Here is a 13,848-nt window from a genome sequence, read left to right on the forward strand (position 1 = left end):
GTGTTCCATTCAGGTTTTCTTTTATTGATTCATTGTAATTATCAGATTTAATTAGTTTGTCTTGAACTCAAATGGATTTTAATCATCTTATGTTTACTTTGTCTATGCAATCTCTAGAGCGTTATTATTTATGCTATTTTAATGTCTCTCTCTCTCCTATTTACTGTATTCACACCCCTGTTATGCTTAATACTCATTAAATAGATCTAAAATATCCCTGTGGAAGGGTGCAGATTGCACCATTCTCAAATATTTTCCTTTGAAAGTATTTCTGTGTTTTAACACAAAGGAAATGAGCTCTAGTAAAAGTGTTAGCTTGGGCTCAATCCCTAAAAAAAATATTTGACATAACGTTGGGTATATTAATATCATGTTGGGTGGAGTTGGATGGTCAGCTGAACTCAGATCAAACTCTCCAGGAATTCGACACATTTTTAATATAATCTCTGCCTCAGAGATGAGACGCCACTCACCCTCATGTAATAAATGCCCCTGGCTTCTGCCCCCCTCCTGCCCTGCCCCTGAGTGTCTCTGTCCTAAATTCAGCAGCACCCACCCCTGTGTTAATACCTGGGATATTCCATATTCAATTGCATATTTCTTAAAAAAACAACAACATTGCTTTAATCACAACTATAGGTGAGAATATGGCAAAGATGATATTGCCCTTTTTTGTGATGTGGCTCATGTCTTCTTCCTTGTTGCTTGTGCAAGACGGAGGTGGAGAACATCGAGGCAACGCAGGGCATGTCCTCCGAGACAGCCATCACTTTCTTATCCCGTCTCATGGTTATGGTGGACGTGTTGGTGTTCTCAAGCTCCCTCAACTTCAGTGAGATTGAGGCCGAGAAGAACATGTCCTCCGGTGGCCTGATGCGTCAGTGCCTCAGGCTTGGTAAGATCATGATTGTGTGTTTGCTGCCGTAGACGTGAACGTCAGTCAGTGCAGTGAAACGGTAACACAATTACAATATCTTTATGTGGGGGTGCATCTTTTGCCAGACACTCTGGAAAATTGATGATCTGGAAAATACCATGACAGTATTCTCTTCACACACTAATAATTCCTCTAATCTCCAAAAATCCTCTGTTTGATTAGCAAAGCTAATTCCTTTGCTAATTGTGTACTAAATTGAGGAATGTGCAGGGTTGTGCTGCAGTTTGCACCAGTCAGAAATGACAGGATCATCAATTTGGAATTCATAACATGCAGAGAGAATAATTTGCAGTGCAATCGGGTACTCTTTGCCTTTTGTGTCTGTCATTGGTGTGTCTCACAATACTCACAAGGTCCTCTCTGCTCTTGTGGGTGTTTGAATGTGTCTGTGTACGTAATATAGATTTGATGAATTCCATTTGAATGCAAAGTAGATAACTCCTATATTATAATTAGTAAATTGAGTTGTGTTTTATAAACTGTAAAATGTAGAATACAGTTTTAGTAGAATCATTTTATGCATGAATCATATCATAGAAAGTTTGTATTTGTCTCGGGGCGCGTGAGAGTGCTTCTGTGTCTATATCTGTTTGCGCCTGTGGGTTTGTGTGCACGTGAGTCCGCATTTGGTGGATTGTTGACTCCAAGTTATGCTCTGGGGGATGAGAAATAGCCTTCAGACTTCAGTGTCCTTGTTGCAAACATACAGTTTCTCATCACTGGGTTCAGTGTGAAATCAGTCTGGCTGCTAATTTCACTCCCGGCCTCTGTACCGGCAGCCGGGAACAAATAGTCATCAGAGATAACTGATTCATTTTAAAGAGGTAATTTCTGTTATCAACAGTTAATTTCAGTTTAACTCTAAAGTGAGAGCCTATTTGTATGCTGTGTGTGTGTGTGTGCAGTGTGTTGTGTGGCTGTTAGGAACTGTCTTGAGTGCAGGCAGAGACAGAGAGACAGAGGAAATAAGTCTTCCATTCCCAACAACAAGATTCAGGAATTCCTGCAAAATGCGGTGACTTCCAACAAGGTAGGATGTGAGGCCCTAGAAAGTGCCATTCACACGCGAGAACACACAACCCCATGCTTAATAATGTGACCTGTACTCAATCAGCTTTCCTATCCTGGGGTGAAAGAAAATATAGCACTATTATCTATCGATTCTCAAAAACACTATCAATTTTAAATGTATACATGCAAAGATTCATGGCAGACAGTGGTTCATTTTGTGTTGTTTTTAAACCCACAACTGCTAGTGTAATCTCTGACATTTTTTTACTCCAATGTCAACTGAAGACACAACGTAGCGTGACTTTTATGCTTATGGTGGTGTATTCTTTGTACTATGAAAGTTTTCCCAACATTTTTAATTAAATAATCCCAATATTGCAATGTATTGAATTGTAACCCCTTTATTGTGGTCGTATGGTATCACCAGATTCTTGCCAATACACAACCCTACTAAGTGTCATTTATACCCCGTGTATGTGAATCTGTCTAACATACAATTGTTGGCCAATGTTATCAGTTCCAAATAAGACTGTTTTCTAGTATCTTGAATTATGTAAAGAGAAAAGCAAAGCAAAAACGAGTTTGATTGAGGTTTGACTGAACAGAGTAGCATGTCATATTGTGTTATCTGTCTGCTTTAGACAGCCATAGAGACTGTCTCTAGTAACCTGTCTCCCATCAAGGACCCTGATCGCCTTTTGCAGGATGTGGACATCAATCGACTGCGCGCTGTGGTGTTTCGTGATGTGGTGAGTGCTGATGTGCGTCTATGTGCAGGGCGTATTCATGCACAACATGCATGTGTTTGTCACAACGACTTGGCTGCAGGTAGAGAGGATGAAAGTATGATTTATTCTTGGCAGACAAACAGATGTGCAATGTAATACCCTTCAATCAACAGGTTAAAGACTAAAGGTGCCCTTCCCGAATGAGCTGCTGTCTGTTGAACACAAGCCCACACAATTTGAATGGATATAAATCAAAGCAAGTGTTAGAAATGTGTAAGAGTAATAGTGGCAGTACTTTGAATGTGTTGTCATGCTCCATGCAAGATGCATTAGCTGTGAGGGAACCATTTCAGACAGCGACAGTGGTTTGTGTGAAAGGAGAACTTCTGAACAAAGAGTGGCATAACCGTATTGGGATTCCTCCCCACAGGATGACAGTAAGCAAGCCCAGTTCCTGGCTTTAGCTGTGGTGTACTTCATCTCTGTCCTCATGGTCTCCAAGTACCGCGACATCCTGGAGCCACAACGGGAGACTGCCAGGATAAGCCAATTGGGCCGCAGCAAGCGTCAGGAGATCAACTCGCCGACCAGCACAGGTGTTGCCATCTGTGCCCTACCTTTCTTACATCCATTCTTCTTACTTCTTACTAATCTTAGCTTGCGGTGACTGTCTGATATAAAGGAATAGCAGGTGTATTTGGTCCTTTCTGATGCACTGCTGCTAGCTGGAGCTCAAAGCTCATATAGTAAAATAGCAGGGACTCCACTGGCTCATGATTTATTCATGAGCTTTGCTAATTGCACCGCGCAGGATTAAATCTAGAAGCAAATGGAGACTGGAGATGGAAGTTATGAACTTGATTAGACATCATCGCTCTCTCAGAAATGAAAGGTAGTATTTGCCTCAAGTCATAAATCATACATTAAGCCACATGAAAGGAAATCAGTGGTTGCCTGCAAAGACTTGCTGTGAGATGCACGAGTGAGCATACTTCAACTTCCATTCAGAGAAGAGGTGAATAAAAGGAAGAAGAGAGAGGCTAAAGGAAATATGAGGGCGCAATTTGAAGAGCTTGGAACAAAAAAGGGAAGATGAGCAGCGAGAAGTTGAGAGCAGCATGCTGGCTAACTACTCTTGGTTTTTGGGGCAGTGGAACCAGGCTTGCTATTTTCAGCCCCATCTGTCACTGCCCATTAGGCAAGCAATCCACCAGAGGAGAATGGGATCATAGAGGTTGCTGGGAGGAGAGAGGCACACTGCCGCCTTCATAAATTTCACCAGAAAATGGGGGAATTTTCCAGACGCCATGTGGCAGGCGATTGTCTGATGGACCAGGAAGCCAGACGACTTGCTGGCTAAATCAGGCCCTGCTGACCTCGTTAGGGGAGCATGTGATGAATATTAATAGGGCCGGCCTTGCATCTACTGTAGGTAACTACTGGAAAGGCACCTCTGCAGGCTTCTGAGGATTAAAAAAAGCAAACCGTTGTCTACTATACAGACAATGTGTTTACACGGTATGAACCGACTTTCAAAAAGACAAACGATTCTCTGTGCATGTATATAGAAAGGTACAGTATGTTATGTGCCATAATAAGAGAGCAGCTATCTGACTCGCCTGTCACTGTTTTAAAGCAGTTCAATAGATGGCTTCAAAAGCCTTTAGACAGGAGTCAGCTGAAGAAAAGGATTCATGTATGTTGTATTAGCATAGATAAAGAATAATGGCGATATTAATAAGCTTCTGGATAAAGATCTAAGAAGCTGTACTGGCACAATGCTCTTTTTGGAGATACTGTACTAAATGTACTCTTTGGCTAGGAATGTAAAGCTAGCTCTGGAATGCAATGCTATTGGTAAATTACTCAGTTTTAAATCCTAATTTCTTACTTCTCGTTTGTGTGTGTGTGTATATTCATATGTATATATATTCATAGTGAGTCTATCTATGTTGATTGTAGCCATAGATAGACTCACTATGAAAATATTTGATATGTCCATTAATGATTCTGTAGGGATCAACAATATGTTTTATGATTGACTATATTAATCACTGAACTCTCTTATCCAATTTAATATTAGTATAGCACATATATTGTTGTGTGGCTGACTCAAGTCTACCTCTCTCTCCATGTTTTCTGTGTGCGTGTGTCTTCTACAGAAACACCAACAGCATTTGACAGCAGTAAGGACCATCCTGTGACATCCGGCCTCCACATGGAAAGCTCCCTTCCCCACACAGACTCTGGTATCGGAGAGGAGCAGCTCGCCAGCATCCTTAACGGGTCTGATCTGGACCACACCGCGGGACTGCTCATATCTACGCTGTCCGCGGAGGTGAAGAAGTCGCAGGAGAGTCTGTCTGGATCGCCCAGCGTGGAGGTGCTGAAACCACCCTCCTCCATCATCAGCATTAGCCAGCCCAACAAGGGCATCAATGTGAAGGAGATACTGAAGAGCCTGGTGGCCGCTCCAGTGGAGGGCTTGGAGGCGGGGCTGGAGGCGGTGTCCTATCCAGAACCTGCTGTCAACACCCAGGCCCAGGCCATGCTGCCCATGCAGTTTCACTCCTTTGACAGGTGAGGAAGGGTCATTGTTCAGAACATCACTGTTGTTGTTTTGTTAAAGTAGTGTACCAGAGGTTTGACATGGTACATTTACTACAAATCTTATACACTTAAACCTTTAGGATTAAGTCTCTCAACCATATATGATATTTCTAATTATTGTATTCATATGCTCACATTAGCTGTTTAGTATAATACATCTCAGAATAAACACATTATCATCAGTTAACCATTTTAAAACACTTGCTGTTGCTTTTTGGATGTATTTTTCCAAGAACCCATTGGATTCTAGTTGGTATGAAAAACAAACAATCAAATTCACATTATCTGTGCTTAAACATCATGCATTTAACACACAATCTTTAATAATATACGTAACTCGATGTTGACAACAAAATCTAAACTTTGTAGTTACAGTACGAAGTAATAACTGGCTTTTAAAAGCCCAGTATGGTCCTAGAACTGAACTTCGTCAAAGGCAAAAGGAAATCTTGATGATCTAAAACAAGATAACAATGAGTTATATCAAACGGTTGTCATTCTCTGAGATTTAACCTAACATAAACATTTCATGCCATAAAAGATGATTGTGTACGTGTGTGTGTGTGTGTGTGTGTGTGTGTGTGTGTAAGTGCTATCAATCAAATGCTGATGTTAAGTTTATTTTAGTTCACCAGTTTACCACGAATGGTTTCTAAGTAGCATGCAACACATTATTCATTTCAGGCCCTCTTGTATTGTACTCGTACCCAACGGTAAGGAATTCCTGTGTTTGAAAAGGTCTGGACCACTGAGGCACTGCTGCGGTTTATTTACGTTCCTGGATTAGATAAAACCACACAGTGATCCGTATGGATTTGGGAGTTTACAAACCTGCTCCTGAAGGGATTTCAAGATCCTTGCATCTGATCCCTATCTCCTATGGTTGATAAAAAATTTTAACATCTCTGCTTTATGTAATTTGAGGCTTTTTAGCACAAACAAAACCTCCTTTCTTCTGGTCGCCACTGATTTGGTGAAGTTTTTGTGTCTGTCTGTGTATTCGCTGCCAGGCTCTAGAGAGATGGCAGAGGAAACAGAGTCGGAAGGAACAATGGGGCCTCCCTTCTTTTTAATGCGTGCTGCTACTGAGCTGGGCTGAGGTGAGCCTGATGAATAGGGGAGAAGATGAAGGAGTGTGTATAGAGAGGACAGCTGAGAGGGTCGCGGTCTCCAGGGCGTTGATGACAGATTAAACAGAAGCGGCCTCACGCCACATCATGCCCAGCCCTGTCGCCCTCACCGCTCACACCCGTAATGGGAACTGGCAGCCTGAAATGAGTCGCCACAGCAAAGTGTATTATTTTTGAAATGCTTTCACACAAACCTTCCTGACCACATATACAACTTTGTCTCATGCTTTTCATGTCGCTCCCCCCCTCTCGCCTCTATTTGCTGTGTCTAATTGTTTGCCACCTGCCAGCGAAATGAGCTGCCAGACAAGGACAGGCCTTTCATTTGTCTGTCAGGGGTGACAATAGATTGGAGTAGTGACAACATCAAAAAGGAAAAAAGAGGAAAAGAATGGTTCAAAGTGGAACGCACAGGAGCAGTTGTCGCAGAGGCCCCTCCAATAGAGACTTTCATAGAGGAGGTTTGATTTGCTTAACATCCAGATGTCCATTAGACCAGATGGGAATACAGTACATAAATACTTCCTCCCTTTGCCCCTCTCCTTTACCAGAAGAGTTTCGTTATTTGTCCTTAAATATTTAATTTTCCCCATGTTTTAATTGACTTTGTGTGTGGATTGTACAGTGAGCACATTTCGTCTGTGTTTTCCTGTGTTCCTGAATAAAGCACCATTGGATTAGATTCCATCTGTGGATTTATAGAGGCAACATTTCTTTGGTATAACTTTACACAGCAGTCATCTCCCACAGCCACATACCTCATTAATATTTATTCCAAGATTAATCCTTTCTTTATTCTCTGCAACTCAATTAAGACAATTCTATTAATAATATATGCGCTGGATAATCTATACATGATTCATGAGTACTCGGCTAATTAACTATTCATTAAAAGAGGTCCATGTTTTATCTAAGTCCTGGAGATCAAATGTAACGTGTGCCAAAGAACAGACAGGCCTCTGCTGGAAGATGCTTTTGGAAAGATTAATTTCACGCCGACTTCCGGCAATCAAAACAAAACACGCTCCTCGTGTTCTGATATGTGTCGATGAGATTTCACAAAGAAGAGCAGCACAGAGATCTACTAAATAAATTATTCCTGTCATCAGTGTTCTTCAAAGCACAGCTGTATCTCTAGAGATAGAATTCCAGTTCGCTTTTAAGTATTTCTCTCTTAACTAACAGTAGATTTTGATCTGTTAAATTAATAAATATATATATTGAACTACTATTTTTTATTTGCTTGCCTGTTCAGTGGTTGTCATTGAAACAACAGTGTCATTTAATGTGTAGTATAATCTACTTTTTGCATATTTGAGAGAGAAATTACAGAGCTATTTAATTTGTTCCATAAAACACCATGACTTTGATCATTTAGAGAAAGCAGTTGAACAGTAGAAGAGAAAGCGAGAAACATTCAAAAAGATCCTGAAGGCCAAGTTCCATTTTGTTGAGCATGTTTTACTTCATCCATGAGATAGACTGTGGATATACAGTGTAATTGCAACATGAAATGGTAAAGGTCTGTGTTGTTTTGTTGAGGAAGAATTTCTGGGGATTTGCTTCAGATGACAGGAGTCTTAGCTCGTGACACAGCAGAGGCCTGGCCTGTGTCACCCAGAGTAACTGCCGGAGATTGGACAAGACATTATCTGGCACCCTCACAAACCCTGAGGCCAACTGCAGACCTGATAAGGACAGGCTCTCCTTCTCCTTCCTGTCAGGGAGCTCTTGCAGGGCCAGGTTCACTGCATCATCTTTAATCCTTGGCCAATCTGATTGCATGTGAGCAGAGGTCTGGTGGTGTGTCTGTTTCCTGCCCTGTTACACGAGGTCACTAGTGTAACTTTCATCTCAAGGCTCCACAATGTTTTTTTTGTATCTATGTTTAATTCATGAGCTCTGCCCCTTTTCTCTTTTAACAACATGTGATGTTTGTGTACTTTCACAAATAAAAGGGAAGCCACTGCTCATTAATAAATTACTATATTAAGTTGTTTTCCATGGTCTTAGCTGAGGCTGGCATTAAGAGTCTGGTATCTTCAGATGATATATGCTCGATGTTTTTATATAATATGTATAATAAAAACAAATAAACTGAAAAGTCAGAATAAACCATGATAAAACACATACGTCCAGAAGGAAAAATGTCTCTGTTTGTATTGAGGTATAACTACATTATCCACTACACAGTGTGTTTATATCAAGTTGTGTGCGTACAATGTGTATACTTGTATATTTGGAAATGGAAAAATAATCATGCAAGTTTATATATTATACTGTTTGCAACTAGTACGCACATTCTCGTGTGCGTTCATGTTCTTTTTGTACTTTTTGAACCTCGTGCTCAATGAGCTGTAGTTCCATCGATACACACACAGACGGTAGCTACTTTATGTAAATTTGTGTCCGTAACAACTGCCAAATTGCTCCCACAGAGCTTCTAATTAGGTCAGGGGATGTTTTCAGCTCTTCTGAGCAGAGCAGAGGGCCGAGCAGATGTAAGGGAAACCGTAGTAGCTGGCTGGCCTCTTGCCCTCGTTTTCTTTATTTTTTTTATACAACTTGAGCCTCTTGCGTGCATGTGTGTTTGCATTGCATGTGTTATGCTGACGGATGGAGTTACAGGTCAGGATGTTTATCTTTACCAATGTCCTGACTAAAGTCTGTCTGGGCAGGCTTATGCTCGCAGGGCCTGAGAGCACCAAGAGAAGATGACGATGACTACTCCCTCTTTTGCTTCTAAAATATGAATTCATTTTTTTTTTAATGAAAAAAATCAATCAAACAAACAGGATGATTAGAAAGTCAACAGTTGAAAGTCAAGGAAATCATGGATTTTCTTTCTCAGGCCTCAGTTTCAGACGCTGGATCTACTGAGTCCGTTTTATTGGGACATTTGTCTTAAAGCTAACCTACGTATGGCTGCCTGATTAGATTTGAACCCCTGGTAGTTTGCAAACTCCAAATTATTGTGCTCATCTACAACATTGTGTACTTACAAAAATAAAAAGGTTGTATTCACCAACAATCGGCTGCTACTACCTGCAGCACTCTGGAGCTGTTTGGGACTTCAGTGTCTTGCTCAAGGGCACTTTGTTCGGAAGTGTCCTACACAATCTTTTCCTCTTTACTGTGCCACTCAACTGCCCCCATTTCAATCCATTTAGTATCAGTTGTTTTCTCTGAAGTAGTGCAGTCCAAAGATCTGACTTTCTGTTTCTAATATTCTTTCTGTTCAGTGCAACTTGTACGTGCATGTGTGAATCAAGTATAGTGTGTGTTTCCTATAGGAGTGTAGTGGTGCCTGTGAAGAAAACCTCCCCTGGCAGCCTCATAGTTAACACAGTGGGAAGTGGCAGCACCAGCTCCTCTGGGCTGACAGCTGGCAGCACCCCCAACATCTTTGCTGCTTCCTCTGCGAACCCCAGAAGCATGATCAACACCACGGGTAGGTCAAGCACAAGGTTACTGCAATGTGCTTGTAATTACATTCTTGATTTCCACCCTACTAACGTGGTTAATTTAAAATAAAACTATTTTTGAGCATGTTGTGTAATTACTGTTCGTTTTCAAGCCCTTGCTTTGTCTGATGCCAGTCTAAGAATAGAAACAAAGCACTCCATCAACTGGATCATGTGATCTGGTATGCCTCTGCAGGGGCTCAGTGTTGCCACTAGATGGCCCTATTTACCTTCCTATCAGTATCTGCAGCAGCTCTGTGCATTGTCAAATAAATACTGCTCTCCTTCAGCCACAAGTATTCCTCCTGATCCCGAACAACCAAACCAAACAGCTCCAGTTACATCTACCTGAATTATATATTCAACAAATGCCTTTTTTATAACCGTGAAGATGGTTTGTACGCACAGCTTTTCCTGTCTAATGTGGGCTCCTGTGCAATTGTCACAAGCCCTCTATCCCTCCTCCCCCTGCTGCCACGATGCTTCTCCTGAGTCTCTGCTGCATTAAGCCAGTTCCACCTCAGGGCTCCTGTAGTCTGGGCCTCTGATAGGACCCACTTAACACCAGGAACCATTAGGAGCTCAAACACCTTTTTTAATGTGCTCTATAAAAAATAAAAAAACTGCCTCTCCTCTGAGCGCCTCTCAAGGAATGGGAGAAATGTATCCAAGTCAAAGTGAGCTTTCGACTGAAGCCACATGCCTTCACCCAGACCCCATGATCTCACTCGCTCTGGTTTCGACCGAATGATTTCATACTTGTGACTCTGGGCTTATCGTGAAACTGCTGCTGTCACTGTAGCCTATGTTTGGCTTTGATAACAAAACTGAGTGTAATATTTAACTATGTGATGCAATTTTTTTATATTTTATTTTATTATTCATGTTTGTCATCTTTAGTAAGCAAAATAGTTCCATATGTTGCTGCTGACACCAGCTTGCGCAACCAGTGTCGGTGCTCTTACATTGAATCAAATATGTGGTGCACGATGTGACACTCTTACCAAGTTTGTAGTTGTTTGACTTGGTTGAAATTTGCGCTGACTGCTAAAGTCCACTGTCGAGCCAGATTTCCTATTCTTTTTTTCTTATTTTTTCAATTATTACTCTGTGCAATTACAGGAATTTACAGCCTCTGGTGAAGAACATATGTAATGCTTTAATAAAAATTTTTTTTATTAAACACGCATATTAAATGATTTATTATTACTATTATTGAATTAATTATATTAACATATTCAATATTATATATAATGCACATATATTTAATGTAATGTGTTTAATTACCTAAAAGTTAGTCCTCACCTCTGTAAAATGATTAAAGATTATAAAACAGAATAATACACATATTTGGACCTAATATTTCTGCTAATGTTGCATGTTTCTGCTGGTCTGACCTGCAGGAGCAACTGATGCAGCCCCCGCTACCTCCTCGGCCTCCAGTTTCGTCAACGGAGCCACCAGTAAGAATCTGCCGGCCGTGCAGACGGTGGTCCCCATGCCTGAAGACACAGAAGAAAACATGAGGTACAAAAGGGCCCTTTCTGTTCAACCATTTCCTCTGTTCATTAACTCACTTTATTCAAATTGTTTGACTTATTTATACAATTAAATCATACACAGAGTTGTGTATGAAGCTTTCAAACACATTGTTTTTCCTCAACATGTTCTGCTATTAATTTTTTTTTTTTTTGTTGCTTTTCCATTAAAACTGATTATTTTACCTGATCTGATTTGATGGATAACATTGGTGTCTAGATGCTCACCTTTGATGAAACAATTGTCTTGGCCTCTGCATTATCAAAACAAAAGACAACCTAACAATTGATATCATTTTTTTTGTGAACAACATGGTGACGTTTGGACTAATTATTTGTGTGTTTATCTTGTTGTGACCCTGACTCATCTTCCTCACTTGCTCTAATAGTTTGTGACAGACGTCCTTAGTCCTGCTCGCCCGAGGACTGCTGGGAGACCAGGTCTTTCTCCAGAGTCTCTCTCTTTCTCTTTTCAGTTGCCATGGCAGCAGTAACCGACATCACTTAGCGTAACTGTGAAGTCAATGATAGTCGGCCTACTGTCTGGCTGCAGAGTCTTATATTTTAGATGAGGGGGAAAAAAACATCCAGCTGAACTGAAAATACCAAATAAATATGAGTATAATTGTGTGTTTTATCATATCATAATTCATTCATGAGCCCAACCTTTTAAGTCACAAAACAACATGAAGCAAGTATTGCCTGTGGCTTAATTTTTCATTCTTCTTTCTATTTCAGTGCCTTTTGTGAAGTGGACCAGTGTCCACTGCGCCAGAGACTGACACCTCCTGAGCTCAAACCCTTTAGCTCCCTGACAGGATTACAAGCAGCCTCCAGAGATGCAGGCCAGTGTCTTAGGCAAGGACATTTATGTTAGCCACCTAGACCCCCTGTCATCCCTCTGCTGTGTTTTCCCAGGGTGCAGGAAAGCAGATTACACTGCACACTCCATACAAATCCTAAACCAAACCTTCCCTCTCTGTTTCTCTCTATCCCGCTGCTTTCTGTCCATCTTAGCTGGGAAAACAAGCGTCTACTCTCCTCATGTTGCCTAGTATCTGTGTTTGTACACATGCGTAGGAGCACAGAGATACGTTGCAGCTTGAGTCGTATCTCTGCTTGTATACAGTCTGACTTGTTGCATGACTCCAGCTCATCGTTTGTCTGAGGTGCTTGGATAATGTCAGGCAGCAGCATGTAGTGAGTGTGTAGGAGATAATAAACTTCCCTATGCAGTCAACTGTTATCCCACGTGCAAGCTTGGTAACATGTCACAACAAAGAATGCAAACAAACTGCTGTCAAATCCTTTTAAATGCAAAGAAACATGTGTTAGCATCGCCAACATGTTTATAAAATAAAATCGTATTGACATATACGGTGATTGCAACCATATTCAGCTTGGTTTGCATCCTTTTTGTGTTGGTTACCCTCTGCACCCACTAGGACTCTGTCCGTCTGGCTACACACTAGCTGGTGTTGGCTATGTGCACTGGGCTTTCTATGAGGCCACCACTGCTCTTACCCTCAATGAAAGGGCACAACACAACCTCCCGTGCATTTCCACTCTTATCAGGTGTCTAATCTCCTTTTGTGACTTCGATTTTGATGTGCTTTCATTTGACAGCATCACGACGAAGCTGGAGAGGGCCCTGGAGAAGGTGGCCCCCCTGCTGAGAGAGATCTTCGTGGACTTTGCACCCTTTCTGTCACGCACCCTGCTGGGCAGCCATGGGCAAGAGTTGCTCATAGAAGGTACAGATGTTGTGTCGTGCATGTTATTCCCCAGGCTGTGTGTGTGGAGTCCTGCCCCCCTTCACCGTACCATATATGTACTACACCGGCTGCCTCATTGATGGATGCATACACAGTAGTAGGTGTTGACAGGAGAGTCACTATTTTGCACACAAGCTGGGAGTCTGTCACATTCTGATTTAAATCTGCTTTCCCTTTCATTCATCTTGTGACGTCTGTGTGTTTTGTCTTCCTCCTGATTCTCTCCACATACTGAGGATTATTCCGAGATGTAGTATTTTTAAACATCAGTGTTTCACAGTCACAACAGATGTCATGTTGAAATAATTGGTGGCCTTTGTCTCGTGCCAGTGATATTTTTAGAATCTTGGGTCACCCTGCTACTTGGTGGATTTTTGTCTTTTTTGGAAAAATTATATATATTTTCTTTTTCAGAATTAGCATATGGGAAGGGATTTTTGTCAGGTTTTTGTGATTGTAGGAAATATTTAAGTGTTTCTGTTTTGTGCCATAAAGAATCGAGCAGATTTTCTCCACAGTCTAACCAAAATCCAATTACATTGCAAGAAAAATAAAGTATATATTCTTAAAGAGACCTTGATAAATGTTAAGTAATGTCTCTGAGATAATGCAGTAATAGTCTGTTGATAAATTGATGCGATATTGCAAAGCAACC

At 41.2% G+C, this 13,848-nt stretch overlaps 1 protein-coding gene across 1 annotated transcript in view; it reads left to right on the forward strand.

Moving 5' to 3' along the window:
- The window catches only part of nbeab (neurobeachin b), a 181,965-nt gene that overhangs the window by 82,424 nt on the left and 85,693 nt on the right, over positions 1 to 13,848 (forward strand). Inside the window, exons 25-33 of the mRNA XM_034548212.1 lie at positions 715 to 895; positions 1,843 to 1,967; positions 2,590 to 2,697; positions 3,107 to 3,272; positions 4,839 to 5,256; positions 9,710 to 9,867; positions 11,284 to 11,407; positions 12,157 to 12,276; positions 13,045 to 13,172. Of these exons, the coding sequence (XP_034404103.1) occupies positions 715 to 895; positions 1,843 to 1,967; positions 2,590 to 2,697; positions 3,107 to 3,272; positions 4,839 to 5,256; positions 9,710 to 9,867; positions 11,284 to 11,407; positions 12,157 to 12,276; positions 13,045 to 13,172 (1,528 nt within the window). The remainder of the gene's footprint in view (positions 1 to 714; positions 896 to 1,842; positions 1,968 to 2,589; positions 2,698 to 3,106; positions 3,273 to 4,838; positions 5,257 to 9,709; positions 9,868 to 11,283; positions 11,408 to 12,156; positions 12,277 to 13,044; positions 13,173 to 13,848) is intronic.

This window comes from Cyclopterus lumpus, chromosome 13, assembly GCF_009769545.1.
Source record: "Cyclopterus lumpus isolate fCycLum1 chromosome 13, fCycLum1.pri, whole genome shotgun sequence".
NCBI classification, from domain to species: domain Eukaryota; kingdom Metazoa; phylum Chordata; class Actinopteri; order Perciformes; family Cyclopteridae; genus Cyclopterus; species Cyclopterus lumpus.